The sequence below is a fragment of the Ochotona curzoniae genome, unplaced genomic scaffold (assembly GCF_017591425.1).
Source record: "Ochotona curzoniae isolate NIBS_2020 unplaced genomic scaffold, NIBS_Ocur_1.0 contig_3498, whole genome shotgun sequence".
In the NCBI taxonomy this organism is placed as follows: Eukaryota; Metazoa; Chordata; class Mammalia; order Lagomorpha; family Ochotonidae; genus Ochotona; species Ochotona curzoniae.
The window spans coordinates 3258856-3283059 of NW_024465885.1; the positions used below are offsets into that span (position 1 = coordinate 3258856).

General features: G+C 39.9%; 1 protein-coding gene across 6 annotated transcripts; it reads right to left on the reverse strand.

The window, feature by feature from the left end:
• Nucleotides 1–1062: 1062 nt before the first annotated feature.
• CD200 (CD200 molecule) lies at nucleotides 1063–22343 on the reverse strand. 6 transcript variants are annotated; one of them, XM_040980500.1, is made up of 6 exons: nucleotides 22218–22343; nucleotides 15622–15703; nucleotides 12200–12526; nucleotides 9845–10112; nucleotides 7352–7459; nucleotides 1063–2375 (listed from the first exon to the last, which is right to left on the reverse strand). In XM_040980500.1, the coding sequence occupies exons 3-6, from the start codon at nucleotides 12275–12277 to the stop codon at nucleotides 2368–2370; spliced, it is 462 nt and encodes a 153-aa protein (XP_040836434.1). In that variant the 5' UTR covers nucleotides 12278–12526; nucleotides 15622–15703; nucleotides 22218–22343; the 3' UTR covers nucleotides 1063–2367. The 6 variants fall into 6 exon arrangements, with proteins under 6 accessions (XP_040836434.1, XP_040836430.1, XP_040836431.1 ...); XM_040980496.1 differs by lacking the exons at nucleotides 15622–15703; nucleotides 22218–22343 and adding an exon at nucleotides 20465–20884 and having other exon boundaries at nucleotides 9845–10117; XM_040980497.1 differs by lacking the exon at nucleotides 1063–2375 and having other exon boundaries at nucleotides 6961–7459; nucleotides 9845–10117.
• Between the last annotated feature and the right edge of the window lie 1861 nt (nucleotides 22344–24204).

A 24204-nucleotide genomic window follows, 5' to 3' on the forward strand; every position in this document is an offset into this window, starting at 1 on the left:
TGAGTGGGAGAGGCCTGGGAGGGAAATAGTGGGTTCATCCCTCTTGGGTTACCACTTCTACGGAAGTGCACGAAAACCAGGACAGGGGCTGGGGTGGAATGAGGTGTGGGACAGACTGGATTACTGCTACATGTACTGGCAAACCAGCGTAGGGGACTGGCCTGGTGGGGGTTATTGTGGGTCGCTCCAACTAGGCTGCAGCTCCCACTAGTTTATGCGAGGGCTGAGAATGTGCTGGGCAGCACCAGGCTGGACTGCCCAGGAAGTCGGGGCTGAAAACAGAACCAACCCAGCAATCACAACCACCAGCTGATCAGGGCCATGGACTGAGCCAGGCCCTGTACCTGCTAGTACATACAAGAATCTGGTTTGAGAACACCGCAGACAAAGTTTCTTTGGAGATTTCCCCAATCGAAATGCTGGACTCAGAACCCTAACCAAGAAAAGAGAGAAGACAGAAACAGGTCAATCAACCATCTCAGCTATATCTTGGCAGCGAAATACGGGCAAACGGAGACTCTATGATGCACTATGTCAATCAGTGGATTATTCAAAGACCTTACAGTGCTTGGAGTGGCAAGATTGGCAGCAATTTATAACTGTTGAAATATAAAAACCACTTGAGCAAGAACCTTGGAGCATACCCTACATGCGGGACCTGGGGAGGGTGGGAAATTGGGTGGGCCTTCTCCCTTAATACCCCCCTTTAAACATGAAGGAAACAATGTGGAAATAATAGTCTTACCCACTTTTCTATAGCCCTTGAACATTTTGACGCTAATTAACTATGTAAAGATTGTCAAAAAATATAATAAAAAATAAATTAAAAAAAACACAAAACCAAAAGAGCACAGATAAGCAACTGCCAAGTTAATGATCTCTGACCCATGGGACACAGGGCTCCCTGTGGTCAAATTAGGGGTCATCTGATTTCTGATTCTGTTATTAATCAGAAATGTCAATTGCATCTGTTAGGGAATGGAAGATAGAGAGGGGAAAGGGTTTTATCTTCAAATACAAAATGCAAGGGTTATGATTCAATTCCACATTCCCCAAGAGAATAGTATAAACAAAATTCTTTCAAGTTGACACTTTTAATTACTCAGTATTTTAATACAAATATAAGAAATAATACACAATTAAATAACACATGAAAAGTTCACTAAGTATATAAATATGGAAGTCAATTGCGGAAACAACTTACACAAAGTCACTAAAGAGAGATAGACAAAGCAAAAAATACTGAAGAAAGCACTAGTTGGGCTTAGTGGTTACCCAAGCTTCAATATTGTTTCACTATTCAGCAGAAAATCTGTAGGACAGGGAGACTATATGCTCATACTTGCCTCTGCTATTGTGAGGAGTTAACTCATGGAAGAAGAAGCCAGGACAGACAAAACATATATTGGCTGACTGCTATATAGGAAATCTCCTAAGCATCTGTTTCCATAACATATTTTCATTTCATACTAAGCTGAATTCAGAATAAGCTAAAATAGGACTGGTTCATATTATGAGACAATGGACAAGAAAGCATGCTTTTTTTTTTTTTTGCAAATGTGAACTATTATCTAAGACTAACAATATTTACCCTATTCCAAAAAATAGATAAGTTAAATAGATAAGTTAAGGTTGCAATGCTATTTTACAATAAATTCAGTCCTATTTTTACTGTAGTCAATCTCATAGAAGCACATGGAGAAGAGCAGTGGAACCAAGGTTTTAACAAATCATTAGCAAAAGAGTAAGCAGGTAGTAGACTAGATAGCAAAGGACCAGAAAACAGACTTTTTGATCTAAAAGCTAGGGCAGAAGAAATACAACATCAATAGAAAGGCAAAAGGTAGTTCCAGAAAAGTTCTTTGGACCTTTCCATATTCTTTCTTCTCTTTCACATTTACTTCTTCCCCCTCTGCTTATTCCATGCTTTCTGGAATTATATTCATTTTTAGAGCTGCCTGGAAAATTATCTGGTCCATTTCCTCTGTAGTTTGGATGCAGACATGAAGCTCATTGAGGTAACGTGCCTAACAGGGCTCTCACCTGCAGGAGACCAAGTCAACCTGTGAGCTTAGTGCTCCTGATTCTAAGTCCAGTGCCCTTTCGACATCACAACACTGCATTTTCTTTACAAAATCAAGTCCTACAACAGACCTGAGAGGTTAATGACTTCCTTTTGGAACTCAGACAAACACTGAATAGCTTAGATGGCAGTAGAAAGTCTTGGATTTCCTAGGCCTTTTGGTCCTCTCTCTTTTGCTCTTTTAGGTCCCTTCAAAAATGACTTTATTTTGTTCCCTCCTGATTTCCTCTTGTATCAGATTCAAGTAGACCAGGGAATAGCTTTCAGGTTTCTGCATGACTTCTCTAGGGCTCTGGATAAAAGAAAATACAAGATGTTAACCTTTGACAAGTTCAATTTTATTAGATTTTAAAAGCATAAATAGCAGAAGGATTAAGACAGACACACAATTTTCCTAGCGTACATTTCATTGGCAAATATAGGGAAACAAGACATCTCTTACCTAGTACATAAAACACTTCCTTGCCTTTTTTGAGGGTTATGCCTCTGTGTTAGAAAGTTAATGGACCTCAAAAAAGGCTCTCTTGCTCTACTTTGTGATCATTCCCAAGCTGATGGATGGCAATTAAGTATTCACAGGAAACAAAGCTCAAAATATTACAAACAAAATATATTTACATCACTTGGAATTCATAAACATCTTTGTTTATTTGTACTCTTTGATGATTGTCCAAACCATTATTTCTTGGGATTGCCCATGTCTTTTTAAAGAGTCATTCTCCTTTAACATCAAACTAGGTACCATAATTTTTTACAAATTGGAATTTTCTACTTCATATAAGCTGTTCAAATCAATCTGAGTCTATAAAAACTTCGAAAAATTCTGAAAATGAGATGGAAAATTCTGAGACTTCTAAAATCCACAGTGGCCTCAAAAGATGACTCTGTATATTGTAGGTTAATAAATTCCCATATAGTGAATTACAAATGAGAAAGAGCAACTTGGTTATGTCTAATATGACATAGAGACAAATATAATTTTCCCATTTCAAACTTTCAAAGAGAATGCAATGACCTTGAAAAAGTTGAGAATATTAAAGGAAGACAACCAGCCACCCTTGTGGCAATGTGGGAGAGAAAGAAACAGAAAATGTGTGTGAGATCTGAAAGTCCAATAAAAGGAAATCTTAGCTTTTGTGATACTGTAATTAGTGATAACTAAAAGAAGAGAGAAAGCAGAAGTGATGTTTGTGATTTAGAGACTTAACTGACGAAACACAATCCGAAAAGCAAAGTTCTGTCTGGACTGAAAAAAATGGCAAATGCATGAAAAAGTCACATTTAATTGATTATAGTTTCTGCTTGTCTTCTAATGCTCTTTAAGGTAAAGTTATTGTGAGCACAGCTGACTTTGGGATTATGGACACAGAATTCCTCCCACGTCTCATATTGGAATGTTTGGCTTCAACTACTGAATCTAACAAGCACCAGGGAGATAGCAGTGATGACTCAGGCAACTGGATTCCTGCCTAGAGGCCTGGATTCAATTCCTGGGTCCCTGCTTTGACCTGGAGCAGTTCGATTTTAAGAAATCAAGGAATGGGGCCCAGCGGCGTGGCATAGCGGCTGAAGTCCTCACCTTGAACGTGCCTGGGATCCCATGTGGGCACCGGTTTTAATCCCAGCAGCTCCACTTCCCATCCAGCTCCCTGCTTGTGGCCTGGGAAAGCAGTGGAGGACAGCCCAATGCTTTGGGACCCTGCACCCGCATGGGAGACCTGGAGGAGGTTCCTGGCTCCTGGCTTCGGATCGCCACAGCACTGGCCATTGCGCTCACTTGGGGAGTGAATCATTGGACAGAAGATCTTCCTCTCTGTCTTTCCTCCTCTCTGTATATCTTTGTAATAAAAATCAATAAACCTTTAAAAGAAGAATTTAAGGAATAAACCAACGGATGGAAGCTCTTGCTTTCTCTGTGTGTCTGTCATCACATTCCTTCCTGGAACCAGAAGGACACTGTATTGTAGGTGGGAATTACCACTCTTTCAGCCTTTGTCTCGAATGCTTAAGTACAAACAATTAGCAAAGCAAAGATTCCAAGTTTGTTGGAAATAAATAATATTTTCATTGTTCTCACAGCTAATGACCAATTAATATCACCATCACAAATTTGTTATGAGCAACTTCACTGTTTGGCATATTACTTGTCTTAACATAGTAGACAGCAATATTCTCCAGTTCAGGAAATAGTGTGGCCCTTACACCCTCATTGCTATGTTTCCTAGAGTCCAGTTATGCTTCTGGCTTCTATATAGTGAAGGATAAGAAAGCAAATACAGAGATCCTTTGGATGAACAATAGCACTTCAACATGAAGCAGCTAATATTTGAAGAAAAAGTGAAATTTTGGTTACTTATTTCACATAACTGTATAAATACTATATTGTTTCGCAACTCAACTGCAACTCAATCAAACCAAACAAGCAAAAGAGCTACTCAAAATCAAGATTTGTGAAACTTGGGGGATGGCAACAGTTTGCTCCAAACTGAGGGTTCTCTTGCTGTTTCTTAGAAATATGTAATCATTTTTGGTTTGACTAATGAAAAATAAAAGATTACTCTCCACTTCAAATTTAGCTTCTTCGTTGTACGTGTAGAAATAAGTAACCTATGACATCAGTGAGCTTTTACAGAACTATTATGTGGTGGTAGAAACATTTCCTTGGGAATTTTAATTTTGTCTCACTTTCTGCTTTGGTAACAAAAAACTGGAGTCACGAATGGAAAAATAGATTTCCTTGGAAGCTTGTTAATCCTACTTTGAAACTCCCTGGAGTAGTCACAATGTTGATTTTATCCAGGAAGGTGGAGTATAATTCATCAAATCTTCCTCGTGAGTGCAGTATTGCAGCTGAAAAAAACACGACCAAGCTCTTGGGTACTCCTCAGTCACAAAAAGTAAAGGGATGACAATAGGTATGTGAACAAAGTTTCAGTCCCTAGAGACTACCACTTTGCAAAATCATAAATTTGCTTCCTCTCTTGTGGCTAGCAAGCAGTGATTATAATCTGAGGGAAATTGAGTTTGTTTATTTACTTGCTTGTTTCAATAACTGATCCAAAAAAGAGTTAATGTGACTTGTACCCTTAACCTTGTTTACCAGATTTCTCTTTCTGGCTACTGGGCAGTTATTATTACTCTTTGTTTAAGTTTTATAACTATATCAGCTGTCTCCTTTACTGCTCTATTAAGTCTGAACACACACGCACTCAGTTCTACCTCTCACTTCACTTTTCAGGACCCCAGGGTCAGAACCTTGATGCCATTATCATGTTTCTCTGACCTACAAAAGCTTTACGTTTCAGAAGATAGAAACAGAAAAAAAAATACAGGGTAAGGAAGAAATGGGAGAAAAATGAATAATCAGAATTTGTTACAGAAAGACATAAAATTTGTAACTATCTTGTATGATTTTTCCCCATGCTCTCTACTCTTTGTACGATGTAAATTTTGGTCAGTCTTAATGAACCTATACTTCCTTAGTCCCAAACATTTTATCTTAAGCATAGCTGACACTTTATTTTTTTAGCTGTAAGTATATAGAATCAAAGACCTAGCTGCTAAAGTTTTTTGAAAATAGATAATAAGCTCAGATTGGAATGGATACAACAGATATTACAGATCCTTTTAAGTGTGAACTGTGGAGCATCAGTGAGGACTAGAGGGCCAGCTCAGATTCTTCAAGCAGACCAGTGATTACTTATGGCCAGCAGTTAAGAAGTCATGCGACCTTACAAAATGTAGTTGACATTTGGCTCTATAAGCTTCAGTTTCTTACTTGGGAAAGTGAAATGTCTGGACATAACAGAATCAAACAGACTTCTGCCTTGGACCTGGGGTGACAGCTGCAAGGCTGGGAACCTGTTGAGAAGAGGCTGCAGGAAAAGGAGGCGAAGGGCCCCTCACCCAGCTTGCATGGTTTCCCTCCTACTGAATCCTTGGAGGTGTATTCCTGCTCTGCTGGATGTGCTCTGTCCAGTCAGCTAACTGAGAGCAGACAGTACTCCTTATCTTTTGCCCATTTCAATAGTATTTTGACCAAGCACCTTGCTAATTTTCCTTGAACTCTCTGCCTTATATCTGAGTTGTGCTTGAACTATTCTTTTACTAAGTGTATAAGAACTGCAACCATGGAAATAAACTTTGTCAGTAGCTTGCAAAAGCTCTGTCCCCCATTTGTCATAGGATGTTTTCCTTCCCCAGGGACTCGCAATGTAAACTTGCAATAGACATGTTTATGAGCAATAAAGTTATCTCTCTTGCAGTCTCCTCTCCCAGACAGAAGGAAAAGCTTTCCATTTAGGCAAAAGCATCACTGACAGTGATTTGTTTAGTAAACTCAATAGAATTAAGGAAAAAAACCAAAGCAAGAAAAATAATGTCTATGAAACATGAGATGAAAATGAAGAAAAGGTAGTATTTAAGTGAAAAGAGTGATCAGAATCTAAAATAACACCTTAAAACAAAAGTTTTCCACTCTAACTCCTGATCTTTCAGTCATCTGAATGAGAGAAAGCTCCCATATTGACCTTTCATCCTAGGAAATTCCTGTTCTGGTAACTACCTGCATTTTGCAAAATGCACTGTGAGTTGCTCTCAGAAAGCAAAGGAATTTGATTCCTTATCTACATGTAGTTCAAATCTTTTGTTTTATACCATCTCTTGATTTTATGATTCCTCACAATATCTTAGATGTACTATTTATGAGGCACTGAATTTACAATGGGAAGTAGGGAATTGAGAAAAATCATCTTGAAAATCTATCCATCCTCTTCCCGTTATTCATCATTCATTCAGTAAATCCACTTTTAATGAGCATTTGATATGAATATATAAGATGTTGTTGGGTAGACATAGAAGGAGACAATTCAATTACATTGAACAATTTCACAGTCTTAAACGAGTAGTTAGTTAACCTGTGAAAAGCTATAAGGAGAGAGGAGATTGTCCTCATAAATCTGTAGTGAGGACCTTGCCAGGAACCCAGAATTCTTTCTTTGGTCCTGCCATCAAATAACTCCATTGTGATCAAATAAAAATTCTCATTTCTCCTCATTAACTCTTATTCTCAAAATAGAAAACAAATGAAAAGAATTGTCCAGCTCACTTTCTGATCACAAATAAATGACCCCAAAGCACTTTAATCCAATCACTTTGGAAATGATACATCAACACACTGTTGACATCCATTTGTTTTTACTTTCAGAAACCCCCAAATTGTTATGAAAATCATTTACTTTGATTCTTTTTTTCCTTGGAATGACTCACCTCGGTCCTGATTCCGGTGACGCTTCCAATATAATAAGATTGAGATTAAGATCAGAAGAATTACCAGCGAGACAATGCTTAACAATAGTGGAACAGAAAACCAAAAACCTATGGGTATTGAAGGAAGAAAAAGAAATCATACATCATAAGGGGAAGATGTTTGGGCAAAAGGTGATCAGAGTTGGGATCTCAATTAAAATTATGCCTAAAAACATGCAAAGATCTATATTAATTGGCCCATACCTACAAAAGCAAAAATATCCGCAATATGTAGTACATTTTTTACAGTTATTTACAGTTATATTATATAATATATCATCTAAGTTAATCTTTAAAACATCCCCAAAGTTAGATATTACTGCTACTTAATAGATTTAAGAAATAAAAATAAAAGAGGCTCAGGGAAGTTGAGTACAACATCAGAGCAGTATATGAAAGGTATAGGCAAAAATTATTTGTCCCTAAGTCATGTAAGTTTTCCACATTGTTCAGAGTAACATATGTTAGTGAGGATAATCGGTCAAAGAAAAAAAAAATGACAATATAAAAAAGTCATTTATAAACCTGCACAAGAAAACCATCTCAATGTTTTTGCTGCATTTCTTCCAATCTGCTTTGTTTATAATCCTTCCCAGTAGGCAATGAATGTGATTCAGCTTAAATGTCAACTCCTCACCATCACTTAATCACACTAGAAATGTAGACGAGACCAAGCATCTTTTTCACACCTCCATGATGAGCTTTGTCATATCACCATTTAACTGAGTACCTTCAGAGATTGGTTGTTACATTGCTTTGAGAGTGGGACATTTTTAGTGAATGTTCATAGGATGAACAAACATTGCACAAATTGTGTATTAATATCATTAAGCGGCATCGGTCAAGTTTGGCATGCTTGGACAGAGACAGATTTCCCTTAATACTATGGTTCTTTCAAGTGAGCTGAATCTGAATATTGCTTCACAAATGCCCAACTCCAACCCTACAACCCTTTTAAAAGTAAAATTTACCTAATTATTCTTCTGCTAATTAGTGTAGGCTTTCAGAAGCCCAAGACAACCTGCAGTAGATATGCCTCAGAGGCCACTACACCTGTGAGGCATCCTTAGGAAAGTTTCCTAAGCTTTGCTGCTCAAAAATGCAGCCCCTTCCAAAAACAAAACAAACCAAAACAGAATTAGATCTGTTTAGATCTGTGTAGATCTGTTACTGAGTGCCTCACACAGAAGCAGCACCTCGGATCACGAAGAGGAAGAACTAGACAATTGCTTTGCTCAATTTTCTTGTCTCTGAAACCACTACTCCCTTTATTCTTTTATCTGCAATCCTCTCCTCTTGTATCCCTGAGGCCCAGAGGTAGAAATCTTTTTAGAATCAGAAGGGAGCAAACAGATACTTGACTGGGGACATTCTGAGGATGATAAAGACACTTCAGACTGCTTCATGCTCACCTTCCAGATTACATAGAGTTTCTATCATGGATGTCACTACTTCCAGAAATCTGACTACTTCGCCTACAGATTGAGCTAATAGCCATTCTCATCCAACTCTATTCTTCCCATGGTACCTTGTGCCGTTCTCATGGAAGCATTCATCCAACCCTAGGTTCTACAGTTGCCCAGACACATCGCTGTATTTTCTAGTAGAATAGAAGCTCTCAGAGTACAAGGAAGGAGTCTCGAATATTGTTATACTTTTGTGGTTAAACTGAAGGTTGGCACACAATAGATCCTCAGTAAATGTTGACAGAGAAGAAAATGAATGCATCTCCAAAGCAGCACTTGAGATGTGGGCAACATCCAGCACCACATGAACCAAGGTACAGAGTTCCCAACTTACCTGCAGTTTGGCTCTCTAGGGTTTCGAGTACCTGCTGTCAACAGTAATCCAAAAATATTAACTAGAGCATTTCAGAAATAATAAAATTCCTAGGTTTTAAATTATACACTCTTCTGCAAAACATTATGAAATTTACCATCTCAATCTGTCTCACTGATTCATGCTCTGTTACCTGCCCTTTAGTCATTTAGCAGTGGATTCAGTCATCAGATCTACTCTCATAGTATCCCAAGTACCAATATTCAAGTGCAGGCACATCAAACTTTGTTCGATACATTAACTGACATAAAACACAGACTTTTATTGCAGTATATTTTTTAAATTTCTCTTTCTATTGTTGCTATTGACTTCTTACTTTGCCAAGAATATTTAACTTGTCATTTACAATAGTTACATATACATGGGAAAAACTCCTAGTCTGCATTAAGAGGTCTGCACCAGAGATTTGGGGATACATCTCTTTGAAAGTAGGGGTTCTATGGCAATTCTTGTTTTGTTTACTCAATCCTGTTTCTATGTCTTAACTTATTCCATCTCTGCCCAGTTAGTTCTTATGCTGGGAGACTGAAAATCACTGATGGACATTCACTGCCTTCTACATGTAAAGACAATGAACACATTTGAACACATCCAACTTTGCTCTCTCTCTCTTACCTTTGTTCATGGTTTGCCGATAGTCCTTCACTTTTCCCAGGTGCAGCACCTGGCAGATCACCTCCTTCCCCACCTGAGTCTTGGGGTCTTTGACATGGAGGACACTGGTGACGGACGTGGTCCCATTGGGATGTGATAGACTCTCAGTACTGTTCTCAATCCCTGACCCAGCAACCTTCCAGGAGATCACAGGGGCTGGGCGAGCAGTGGCAGAGCAAGTGATATTTAGGTGGTCTTCAAAGAATTTGTACTGGAGGGACACTATGGGCTGCACTGGGACAAAAAAATTAGATCTACCGTCAGTTAAGTACCTGCTTGAGTTCTGCACTCTACTGAGAAAGATGAGGGGAAAGATACTAAAAGAAAGACAGTGGGAGACTACAAGGATAAGGTAGCACATCCCACACAAACTGGGATTCTCCCAGTCCTTTCCATGTTGTATTTCCTAACTTATGGGGTGCAGACTGGTCTGGCACAAATATCAAAACACAGTATTCTCTCCAAGTCTAAATTCTAATTAACTTTGTTCTCCACCTCCATTGGCAAGGAAGCAATTCTGCCTCTGCCTCCATATCTCTTTGAAATAGCTTGGCAACAACCCCAATCAGCACTTCCCTATACGTAACCTGCATCTATCAGAAGCAGGAGAGGAGTTTCAAAACAAAGGCCCCAAAGAAAGACTTGGGCTGCATCAGTGAAGATGCATAGAGGAGCTTCGGAAAAACCCTTTTTGAAAATCTTGCACACGATGCAATTTAGAGATTCAGAGCTCAGGACCAGAATAACTAAAGAATTACAGTTGGAAGAAGTTTGGAGATCACCTGGTAGAGTTAAGAGAAAATAATTTATAAGAAAGATGCTATTTTAGGCAAGTTGTAGCCTGTTCCCTTTCTAAAATCCCCTGACTCATGAGTACTTCTTGCTGAAAACCAGAGTTTATCTCTGCCAAGCAATGCAGACTGTTTTTTCTGTGTTTGGTTTTAGAACCCACAAGGTAATTACAGAGCAATACACAAGGCAAGACCAGTCTGTGCTTAAAGGCTCATGTGGGTGGTTGGCAGTGGGTGGTATAAGGATGAGATACAGGCTGTGGCTCCATTCAAAGTGACCAGATTACTAATGGCCAGGTGCATTGAAGGGAGAGAAACAAGGGTGATAAAAGTAAAAAAAAAAAAAAAAATGCACATGAATGACATGGCCAGAATGAGAGTCAGGCTCCTGTCATTTACAAAAGAGTAACTTAGACAAAAGGCCACAAGTATGGCTTGAAAAGTAAACATATAAGAGAAGTCTAGTTTTCAGAGAAAAACTATAATAGAAAGGGAAAGTGGAAACAGTAGGAAAAAGCAAGCTGAGAGGAAAGGAAGAAGAAAAAGGTAGAAAAATTATTTCAAAAATGACATAAGTAAAAGAAATAAGGCAGAAGGAAGGAGGGAGGCAATGGAAGAAGATGGGAATAGACAGAGAGATGAAGTAGTTGGACATCAAAACATAACTCGATAAGGGATTCTACAAACAGGCCTAATTATAAGAAAAAAAGTAAGAGCAATCTGTATTTGGTATCACCATCCCCTAGCTCTCTGACCTGAAGCCTTTGCTCTCTTCCCACAGGCAATGCTCTTGGAGTGCCTAACTCCCACTTCAATATTCCTCACAACTCAGTTTGCTTTTTTGCTCCTCAAACCACCAGCAAGGGTGCCATGCTTCAGTCAACCCTTGTTCCCAGATCCTAATCCTCATTGCAGCTAGGTATCAGTTCAGAGGAAGGAAATTTCCTCTTGAATTACATATATATATATGATCAAAATACTTAAGATTCAGTTCTCCCCCGAGTTGGCATCATTCTAGCTGTGAAGATTCTCTGCTGCTTGTGACCTTATCAATCCTGAAAAAAGGTTCCATGAAGTGAAAACTTGTTCCAGGTTAACCCTATCAGCCTTTGTGCATACATCCAGCAGTTACAGTGGTAAAGATCTGTGAAGTGATCCATTCCACATTTAATGTCCAAATAAACTACTATAAAAACAGAAGATGGAAACCATCTAAGGCCACATGATTATATGGCAAAGCCACATCTGTACCTATGTTTGCAGGAACTTATTGCCCTTATTCTTTTCCTCAAATTTCCTCTTGTTGACAGCAGGATCCCTCTGAGTTAACTCCAAACAAGGAGCTGAGAGTTGCTCTATAAACACTCCAAGTAACCACAGCACAGCACAGCTACAGCACGGATGGGAAAGGTCAAGGGTTTACTCGTGATCTTCCCGCGATTAGAACCCTGAAAAACTAGGCAGTGCAATCATGTTCCTGAAAACGTGTTTCCCAATGCAGATCAATGTATGCTTAGATTCTCACCATAGAGGGTGAGGCAGGATGTTCCTGAGATCTTCCCCGACCCAAAGGTATTAAAAAGACACATGTAGCACCCCTCATCCTCCAGGGTCGTGTTCCAGAAGGTGATGGTGGAGTTCTGCAGCCCCAGCTGCGTGATGTTTAACTTGTCCCTGTAGGCAGGCTGGATGACAACCCCGTGGTTCTTGCTGAAAGTGACCATATTTTCTGGGCTCACGGCCTTCTTTTTCTGCCATGTCACAACCAAGACCTCCTGGGAAGACTGCAGAGAGCATTTTAAAGAAGCAGGTGTGTTCAGTTGCTGCTTTTCATCCTGGGTCAACACTTCCTCTATGGATCATAAAAAAGAACAATATTTTAAAAACTTAATATGCATAAACACATCTTCCTGCTTACCAATATAATGTGCAAGTAAATTCAAATACAGAAAAAGAAAAAACCCCAATGTATCTATAAACTCATACATTGGTAGAGAAATGTAAGTTCAAATGTTGGCTCACTATTTAAGAGCAGCAAAATAAGGAAGCTAACTCTCAGAGATCAGAAATTGTGAAGAATCCCTGTAAGGTGGAAAGGAGGTAGAATGAGATCAACCCACAAAAACCAATGGAGAGAGCAGAAGCACTACCAGGCACGTTCACGCTCAGAGAAGAAGCAGTAAGGAGAAAGACAGGACAAAGGGCACCAGGCAAAGTGATCACTTACAGGAAAGGAGATGAAATAGTCTCACACACTCCACACAGACGCACAGACGCACAGCACTGGTTAGGAAAGGGGCACTCCGAGGCGTCTGCCGTCAAAGTGCTGAAGTGAATGCAAAGACGTGAGGTACAAAGATACACAGGACAACGGTCTGCAAAACTATCAACACAGAGTCTTGAACCTTTGACACAGAAGGCTGCCCCCTATTTTCCCTCAAGGCTATGACAATTATTTCCTCTCTTCTTCAATACTGGCTATCCATGCTACGTTAGATGATTCACAGGAAATCTTGATATAATAACTAATATCCAAATGCTCAAAGAAACTATCACAACGAAAGAACAATAAACTTTGCAAACCAACAACTCCAACTGAATAAATAGAGGTATAAACACTGTTATGAATAAGGGTGATAGGTTAAGTGCATTGTGAAATAATAGGAATTGCACATGTAGAAAACAAAAAATTGTCCCAAGAATAACTTAGCAGGCAGATATCACTGCAGAGAAGGTTATAAGAGAGTACCAAGTCATGAAATTCTTCCAGAATGTAACACAAACCTATAAAGATATGAGAAGAATTACAGAAAAGTTGAACAAGCAAGTATTAGTCCAATAGGACTTGTTAAAAGTAGAAATAAAAGAGAATGGGAGACAAAAGCACAATAATGGGGAGAAAGTATTTTTCAAAATGATAAAAGAACCGACCTAGAACAAGACCTATCAGTCATGAACCCACAGGCACCTAACAATCTAACTCTAATACACAGAAAGCAAGTGAATTACTAAGAAAAATCTATTTATCAACAATTGTAACGGGAAAATTTTCTATACTGTTCCAGATTCTTCAGTTCCATATACTAAAAAATAAAGCAAAAAAAATATGTATAGGAATGCAGAAATGTTTAAAACTCACTTATTTCTATATATACCTTATGTGTTTTTAATAAAATACTTCTGCATATTTTATGTTAAATAATTTATATACAGATGTGTATATACACATACACATGTAATTTACTCAGAGAATATGCTATCTTTATAAAATACACATGAAACATTTCCAAAAATTGACCTTGGAATAGTCAACAGAAAGTTGCCAACCTTTGAATACTGCTCACAACACAATAAATCATAAATCTACACATTTCTATTAACTAGTTACACTAGAACACATAGTGGAAACCAAAAAGGATAATTGTATTACAATGAGAGCATAACGTTTTATAGTCTATTTGTTAGGAAAGCAGAGAGGGTTAGCAATGAATACATACTTTCAAACCTCCTACTCTTCTTCCAAAATAAAAATGACTTAATAAAAATAAAAGCATCAATAAATGACATGGTACACAAAACGGATATCTGCTTAACCAAAAAATTTTTGATTTTTAAAGACGAATAAACTAGGGTAAAATTGGCATGTGGAAATAGAAGCAAGCTGCACAAACAGCTCCTCAGTGACAGCAGGAATGCAAGGATGAGCGCAGCAGCAAACACAAAGCTCAGGTCCTGAACCCCTCTGAGATGTGGAGGAATTTGAGAGTTCAGGGTGTGTTCTCTCAGATGAAGTCAGAAGTTCTGGGAGGCAATTCCCATTGTTAGTGTGGAGGTTTTCAGGAAGTTTGTTCAGTTTTTACAGAGCAGATATTTCAAGAAATGACTGCTTCTAAAATACCAAGTACAAGAGGGATCAAATCTAGAATGCAAATATTGGGTGATTTCGTTTTCATTTTTGTTTGTGGGAGAAATTGTTCAAGGGAAAGTTTACAATTTTTTTTACTGCTTGTGTGGCTTTCTATTTAAATTTCCCCAGCTGGCTGGTAAGTGCTGTGATGAATACTGTGGTCTAGGTTTCAAATGGCAATACCAAGCCTTGCACAGGCTCATGTTGAGCCTCGTCACATTGAGTATGATAAAAGGTCAACATCAAAATGAAGAGTGGTTTCAGGTAGAATAGACGAGGAACTAGGAAATACAGCAGATAGGTGGTAAAGGCACATTTTAAAAATATCAATAGAGAAAGAGATCTTCCATTTTCTGGTTCACTCTCCGGGTGGCCACAACAGCCAGGGTAGGGCCAGGCTGCAGCCAGGAGCCTGGAAATCATCAAGGTCTCCAATGTGGAAAGCATAATGTTTTATAATACCTGTCACATGTTCTGCTGCCTTCCCAGGCACACTAGCAGGAACCTGGTTTGGAAGTGGGGCAGCCAGGACTAGGATCAACATCCCAATATGAGATGCCAGTGTCACAAGCAGTAGCTTAACCTGCTATACCATTACGTAATCCACTCAAAGGCACATGCTTTATACATTAGATAGTGTGAACCTATGTTAATTCTGTGTTTTGTTACCTTTTGTGTTTTTCTATAAAAAGTGCACCAAATTTGAAGATTGCTGACAATTTCCTCCCACAAAGGTCAAATTTGTTCGTATCCCAAGTATTCTCATATCCCTCAACTATAGGAAATTATTATCTCTTAGTTTTTCAGTTAGATAGGTGAAAGTGGTGCTTTATTTTGATTAAGAGAAGATGCTTCTAGTTCAGCTAGGAAAACAGTTCCTAAATACTGAACACTGAATACAGAAACACAGAAAGAACCACTCCCACTCTTCCAGGAAAATGATGAATGAAAATTGCTTAGCACAAACAACAGTGGCCAAAACTCCCCACCCCAGAAATAGTATTTGCCCGATTCTGAGTTAGAAAAATGAGCATCTTTACCTTGTGCTGTGCACAGCACCACTGCTGCCATGCCCCAAATCAGGCTGAAGGTAGACAGATGACAGAAGGACTTCCTGAATACCTGAAGGCAGAAAGCAAAGCATAGAAACGCAAGTTTGGATTTGGACAAAGCAAAGCAAAGCTGTAATCTAACAGCTATGTCAGAGAGTGGTGGGGCTAAGTTTTTACTCACCAAAGAATTTAGGTTTTGTGGAAACAGAACCAGAGGCTATAAATGGAAGAAATCACAAGAATATTCATGATATGGGGAGGGGAAAGTGACAATGTGTCTCTTTCCCAATAGCAATCCCTAGTCTTGTTTCTAATGCCTCTACTGTCAAGAGCAAAGTCTCAAACTTCACATAGGATCACACAGGGAAATAAATTGCCTTAACCCAATGCGAGAAACAATACAGAGAATTCCAGCGTTAGACAGCATTCACATGCCAAATTAACCACATCTGTTAAGGTGAAAAATGTAACTCAAGAGCAAGGGGTCACCATTAGCTGACTTCCTTCAGTTTGGATGAGGAAGATTTTCTTGCAAGTACTCCTCCGTGTTTATGTAAAATGTGCCTTTAAAAAGCAGCTTTAATTTTTCCCTACATAGCTTTATTTTTAGGTATCTAGGATGAAATCCTTACCCTTCTTAGAGACTATGGAAATATTTAAAGGAATGTTATGCTGGGTACTATCTTGCTATAAAATGAAAGGCACTGTAGAAATTAGAGCTTTCTCTGCAGTAGCCTCATGGAGCCATTCACATGGTGTACATCTGTTTACATTCTAAGGAGTATAGCCAGAAAATGCAACATCCCCCATAAGTCTTCTACATCTATTTTTTTTAAATAATAAAGGATATATACATATTTCTGTCATTTTGTTTTTATTGAATGTTATTTTTATTTCATGTTGCTACACCTGGAGGAAGAAACTTAAATTTCAGTCACTATCACAGAACTTCTTATCATTCGGCCTCCCATCACAACAATATCCTGTGACTCCTAATCTCTGGATTGCATCACATTCTTGAGGACTGACATAGAGTCATGTTGTTGGATGGGGATATTCATTTTTTTAAATAACCATCTCTCCCTGATACTATTCTCTGTGATGGATGTGTTCCCGTGAAACCATCATTGGTTTCTGTACAAGGTGAGGAGATGGTCCCTAGTATTATTCTAGGCTGTCCCTAGTTTCTCACCTACAGGGCCTTCTTCCTTAACTTTCATGTGTCTATCCAGCTCTGTTTTGCTTATTCCCTTGTATAAATAGAGTGATGTTGCTTCCCACACCCTCTTACTCCCCCAGAAAGTGAGGCAAAGGTACCTCCTCTTGGATCTCAACATCCACTTGCAGATTACATTTTCCACATCCATACGTGCCACATTCCTGGGGGCTGGGCACAGGACCTCCTTTCCAGGATATAAACTGGTATCTGTGCATAAGCAATCAATCATTCTTTGCACTCCCGGCCTCTCATAGGTTCAAGAATACTGCTTTCAATCTATTCTTCCAGCTATGTCCTTGCTTTTTGGGGACTTATGTTTTGGAAATTCAAATGCCTCTAGTCTGTTATTATTGTAAAACTTTGGCTTTGGAAACTGATGGTCTGCTTTTCTGAATAATTATTGCTCCTCTAAGTCAGAAGGTGCTTGATTGTCTGTGATGAACATGAACATGGATTACAATAGACAGCAGGGTCTCCTGTATGAAGTCTCTGTTTCATCTCTCTACTAACCCTGTCTCGTTTGCATTACTGAGAGATTGTTATAAGTTTTTTTTTTTGAATGCCTGATGATACTTTCTTCATGTAGTATATTGGTAATCATGTTTACTGAGTTGAGCTCATGGCAGGCATTCTGAAGACAACAGTGGATAAGGCAGATATAATCCATGCCCGGATCTTGTTTACTGTCCAGTTTATGTTGGTCAGATTAATTTTCCTAACGTTCCTCTTGGCAACCTATCTCAAAATCTTCTTGGCAATAATTCAAAGTCCTTAGCTTGCTATGATTGGACCTCTTGGGTATGGAATCTGTGGATTCAGCCAATTACAGTTTGAAAATATTTGGAGAGAAAATGACATATGTACTACACATGTACAGACTTTTTTCATTATTTTATAGACAAATAGCACAACAACTATTTGTATGCCATTGGCATTAAAAAGTAATCTACTTCCCTGAGATGGTATAGGAGAGACACTATCTCCACCATTTCCTTGGGACTTTCCTTTCTTGGAACCCCCTCCTGCCACTATGGCAGGAGATCTCTTTTCCTCTGTTATATTTGCTGGGGTCTTTCCTTCTTTGGCGCTCCCTTCTGTCACAGCAGCCTTCTTTTTCCCTTTCCTAAATAAATCTTGCTTTTCAAATCAGAAAAAAGAAATAATCTAGTGATGATTTAAAGTATTTAGGAGGATTTGAATAGGTTGTACTACAAGTGCCCAGCCACTTTACAGACGGGACAGGTGCAGCAGTGAGTCTTGATTCTGGCATCAACTCTCCTGCCCCCACATATTGAAGAACAATTGCATCGCCTTCTTGTAACTTCCTTTTTCATGCTTATCTACATCTCTCAATACCACCTTGCCTTGTTTGCTCCTAAATGCACCACTTTCCTGCTTTAATGGCTTAGATGGTTTGAACTTCCCCATCACTTACCAAAAACACCTTCTCCTTGATGCATACACCTTGATGTCACCTGTTAGAATGATCACAATCACGTCTGTGTGCCAAATACCTCTCCTCTGCTGCATTTGTGCTTGTATCCCTGACACTGATGAAGCTCCACACAAATCCACACCCGTTTCCCCAGTGCCTAACAGGTCCTGCCCTCCTCTGCCCATCACTCTGCTTTCTGATTTGAGAAAAGACAGCCCCTGCCAAAGTGCAGCCCACCATGTATTTCACACTCTGAGACACTGTCTCTAACATGCTTACCACCTACCCGGGCCTCCTCATGCTGTCTTCCTGCTCATTCCTTCTTCTGCATTGGGACTCTATCACTAAAACATCATCTAAAAATTGGAAACCACCAATTTTTCACACTGTTGAACTTACTAATTCAACCACAATGTGAAATCCCTGTGACACTGGCTGCCAGTTGGCTGGTGATTTTCTACATTTTTCTCCCATGTCTTTTTTTTTTAAAGCATTTAGCGGCACCACAGTGCTCTTCCATAGAGTGATCCCTCTGTGCTTATCTCATGGCTGTATAATTACTTCAATATCCCCAAAAACCTGTTGATTTCCCAGGATATCCTGACAACTTTCTCCTTAGCTCTAATCTACTACCACAGCAAATCTGGAGCTATGGTTTGAATATTAGTCTGGGTGTTGAAAGACCCCCAAAGGTGCATCTATTAAAAGCCTTCCCCTATATCCAAAGAGGACTTGAACTTTAAAGTTATAGGTTAATGGTACTATGAGGGTGAGAACTTAGTCTGATTATAGTGTTAGGAGGTGAGATCTCCTCTTAAAGGAGTTATGAGTCCTCAGGTCTGGGAGAGTATGGCCTTAAGAAAGAGCTCTCCTGAAAGGGTTGCTGGAAATGCCTCTTTCTGTGGTCAATTTCTCACTCTGCTTCCTGGTTTTCCTCATGATTCTTCCTCTTGCCTGCTGTGCCATTGCCATTCTCTACTATTGTCATAGCCCAAGCCAATGCGGCTGCCCTCTCTAGGACATGTATCATTTAAGAGTGAGCTTAAAAATTTTCATCAAGTTAATTGCTTCTGACATGCTCATTATAGTGATCAAAGGCTAGTCAATTCTGGTACCATGAGGGAAAGAATTTGGAGGGTGGGTTTAATTAAATGATTTGCGGATATCTAAAATTGGTTCACTAATCTCAATAGATCTAAAAAATATCAGAGATTCTACTCCCCTTGTTTTCTTTCAAAAGCAGAGCCAGAGAGAGAATGATCTCTTTCATCCACTGCTTCACTCCTAAATACTCATTATTGTGGACACCTGGGTTAGAGTAGGCCAAAGGCAAATTAAGCATCTCCCTTCAAGTCTCTTACAGGATTGGCAAAGACCCAAGTATTTACCTGCACTGCATCTGCTGCCTCCCAGGGTGAATATCACCAGGAAGCCGGAATTAGAAAAGCCTGGAGTCAAACCCAAGCCCACCAATATGGGATGCGGTATCTTAACTGCCGTCTTAACCTTTGTACCAAATCGTAGCTTCAGGGATTCTACTAGTAGTAGAGGAAGCACCAAGTGTTCATGGCCTGAACTGGGTTAATTATGAATTCTAATTGCATTTAATACTTCTGTGATATTAAAGCATGTAAAAGAAAGCCGCATGTTAATTGGCAAAGCAGTAGGAGACAGGGCTCAAGCGCATCTCAAAAAGGCCTTTCTTCAGTCCAAAGAACTATTGAAGCTATTTCCCAGAATTACTACCTTATTGAGCAGGTCCAATTGCAAAAACAAATCAATCCAGATGTTTACTCAAGTTCTGCTGCCAGAGCTCAACACATTTTGTTTTATTTTCAGCTGAAAAAAAAATGTATGAAGACAGATATCTGGCATTCTAATTCCATTCCATAAATACACTTTTTAAATGAGTATGTCTCTCTCCTTTCATGGAAACTGAGGGTCTAGCAGAGTCCAGTATGAGGAATATAAAATGTATTGATATCTAAGGCACAAATCTGTGTTAGGACAAGCAAAATAACAGATGCACTTGAAAATGAGACTGTGGACTGGATGCCAGTAATGTTAAGAAATAAGAAACACACAACACTGAGGCATAGGGCATCTGAAGAAAGCTTTGCCTTTAAACACACATGCATTTTCACTCTGCATTTTTTCCTTCTAGTCCACACAAGTACCTGAAAACATGATCAAGCTGAAGACAACACGTCTATATTTTGTAGAGAGAAGATCAGGAGGTGTTGTTGCATGGCAGCGACAGGAGCAAGATTCTGGTGGAATGGAATTTGGGTCAGAAGACTTACAGATATGAGAATCAGAACAAATCATTGTACCTTAGAGACAATGAAGGAGTTACAGGTTGAACATCTCTACTCTGAAAACCCAAAATACAAAATGCTCTAAAATCTGAACCATTTTGAGTGCTGACATAATGCCACAAATGGAAAATTCCATACCTGATCTCATTGTCAAATACTCAGAGACTCAGAAAATATCGTATGTCAAACTAGGTGTGGATGGTGTGAATGAAACAGACGAATTTCATGTTTAGACTTGATTTCCTTCCAAGATGTCTCATTATGTATATATGTAGATAGTCCAAAATTTTGTTTTGAAAAGCAAACATCAAAAAGCAAAAACCCTCGTCATCCAAGCATTTCATATACTGAATAACCAACCTGTGGTATCTATAAGGCTCCTAAAATAGAACCTGATATTAATCAATACTAAAGAAATTTTGCTGTTTGTCTCACGGGTACTCATGAGAATTAGGCATTTAGCCTTGTATCTGGCGATGCCGCAGTTTGGTATCTGAAAGGAATTGTCCATCAAGTGAAACCTGGAACCAGAACCGTGAAAACAAAGCAGCCAGCTCACAGCCTTGGCCTAGAACTTAGAGACAGGTGTCTCGCTGAAGTCGACCCAATCTAGCCTCTAGATAAAGCAAACCTAGACGCATAAAGCATATCTTTGGCTCTGAAAGTTTCTATTTCAAACCTTGAGACTACTACAAGCAGCCACAGGAAAAAATGAACCTCTGCCCCTGTCCTTTTATTTGTAAATTCAGATAATAATAAGTATACAAGGCACAATTGTGATCACAGAAAAGCATCTGACATGCAGAAGGCTCAGGCTCAAGGACCCCCCGCTCTCCTTTGTTAAGAACCAGAATGAAAATAACCGGCCGCCAGAGCCTGCCAGGAAACTAAATATGAAAAACAAAATCCTGGATTTATTATTGTATTTATATTTTTATCTCATCGTGCTAGTGGGGGTATACGGAACCCCATCCCCCGCTTTTGTCATGCACATAGCCCCTGAATAAACAAGATGTCGTCTCTCTAGGGAATCTGGTTTGCAATCCTCAAAGAATCACTGCGTTGCAGCTTTTTCCTCGTCGTTCATGGCTTCCCGAGAGGATGGAGGCAGAGTCTCGGAAAGGGAAAAAGCCCTTCCTCCTGGAGCCGGGCTTGGAGTCGCATCTCCACGGCACATCTCCACCGGAGATGCGGCGGCAACAGAGTCAGCAGAACCCATCCCATCCTCTTCCCGGAGGAGCACAGCCCCGCTGCACTTCCTTCTGCGAGGGAGCTGCAGACCGGCTCGGATTGCCTTCTGCCCAGATTCCCGGGACGATAACTAAGATCCCGGGATCGGACATCTCCGGGGCCGCGCCCGACGGCATTCTTTGCCCAGGATTTTGGGATGTAGACCCAAAGAGCCATGAATAGTCTGTGCGCCACAGCTTTGGAAGCAAGACCAGCTTGCCAGCGGTTTTCAGAAAGGCATCAGTTAAACCAAACATGGGAATAGACTGGAGCGAACCTCAGCTCTGCGCGCGGCGCCCGCTGCAGCCCCCCTCCCCAGGCCGCCGGGGTGCTGGACCGCGTCCACCCCGCTCCCTCTTTCCCAGGCCCTGGCCCAGCTCACCAGCCTCTCCATCCTCCCTTCAGGCCGCTGGACGAAACTAGGAAGCCTGGGTGAGCTGTTGAGCACCGGAGTGTGAGCTTACAGCTGCGATGCACCAGCACTAACCTGCTCTGGCTGCCCCCCACCGCAGACTGCGCCTGCCTGCCCTCTGCTGCTTCTCCCGATTCCCAGCCCCACCCACCACCCGTCTCCAACCAGTTAAAAGGGAAGTCCACATCAGATGAAATTTACATTTATCCTGCTTTGCTGTTAAAATTTTTGTTTTCGGAGGTGGCAGATGGGGGAAAAAAATCACTTTTTCCATTTTCTGTGAACCTGTAGTTACAGAGAATGGAAATGGGTGGGAGGTGGGGCGAAACGTGTGGTTCAACAATGCTTTGAAAGCAAACATACGTTATTCTTTTCCAAGCTACCAATTTTGTATCGGTTCTGTTTTGTGATTTCTCCGTTCATGACATGATTAGCATTTTCCTTGCTGGTGAGTTTTCTTCCACTTGCATTAAGCTGAGGATCTTTCTTCTTCTTCTTCTTCTTTTTTTTTTTTAACATTGAAGAAGAAGAAGAGCAAGAAGAACAAGAAGAACAAGAAGAACAAGACGAAGAAAGGCAGATGTGCAGAGAGAATGAGACAGAGATCTTCCATCTGCTAGCTCCGTCCCCAGAAGGCCACAACAGCCAGGGCTGGGTCAGGATGAAGCCAGCAGCCTAGAGCTTCTTCCGGATCTCCCACGTAGGTGCAGGGGGCCAAGAGTTTTGAGCCATCGTTCACTGCTTTCCCAGGCCGTAAGTAAGGAGTTAGGATGTGGAGCAGCCAGGATATATAAGATGCTGGCACTGCAAGGCGGAGGATTACCCTAAGGAACTACCACGCCAGCTGGAGGATTTTTTTTTTTTAATGACCTTTAAAAGTAAAATAAAGACATTCCATTGCCAAGACTCTCTTGCAAAGTGCTGGAATAGCGTTTAGCATAAGGACAGAACCCAGAGTTCCTTCTTTCTCTCTCCCTCTCTTTCATACACAACAGAAAGAAACTATTCATGTAACAGGAGTCTTACAAAGAGAGGGAAAATGTGAGGCTTTAAATAAAGCAATGACTAATTTTTATAACAAAACTGAAACTTTAAAAATCCATATTAAAAGGACTAAAGGACTCACTGAATTCCAGGGATCCATTACCGGAAGCCAATCTGTAGATATATAACAGATAAATTAAAACGATAGGATTAAGAAAATCAAGATGCGCAAGCATCCTGGCATAGCAGATCAAGGCATCACAAGGGTTACCTGCATCTTATATTGGAATGGCAGTTTGAGTTCTAGCTAAGCTTTTCTCTCCAGTTTCCTGTCAATGTACCTGGGAGGGTGTGGCCCAAGTATTTGGATCCCTGCCTTCCATGTGCAAGAACGAGATGGAATTTTCGGTTCCTGGCCTCAACCTGGTGCAGACCTGCTGTTACAGCCCTATGGGTTGTGGCCAGTAGATCACAGATCTCTGCCTTGCCTTCTTTCCTGCAACTCTGCCTTTCAGGTAAGCAATTTCAAAATATCAAAAGGCATTGTTTGGGAGAACAAGAATGCAACCAGGATTTTCAAGTGTCAAAGAAAAAAACCTTTAAATTTCATTTGTCTTTTACAAAAATTGTCACACTAGTCTATTTTTAATATGCTGGTATATTTGTCTGGTCTATGAGTGATACATTTGACTTTTTAACTGCTATATACCTCCTATCCCTTAATTCAACCACCTTCTCAGGTGGTTTTCTGCTCAATAACCATTGGATACTAGTTGTTTGATTAGGGCTTTTTACACACAAACACATACACAGTTATATAAATGAAACCATAGAATTTGTCTTCGTTCCTTCCTCTGGATTCTTTCACTCATTTGTAGCTGTTAAAAAATCATCTGTGTTATTGCATATAGTTGTTCATTCATTCTTACTGCTACCATAGTATCCCATTCTAAAAACCATATTTCACAGTTAC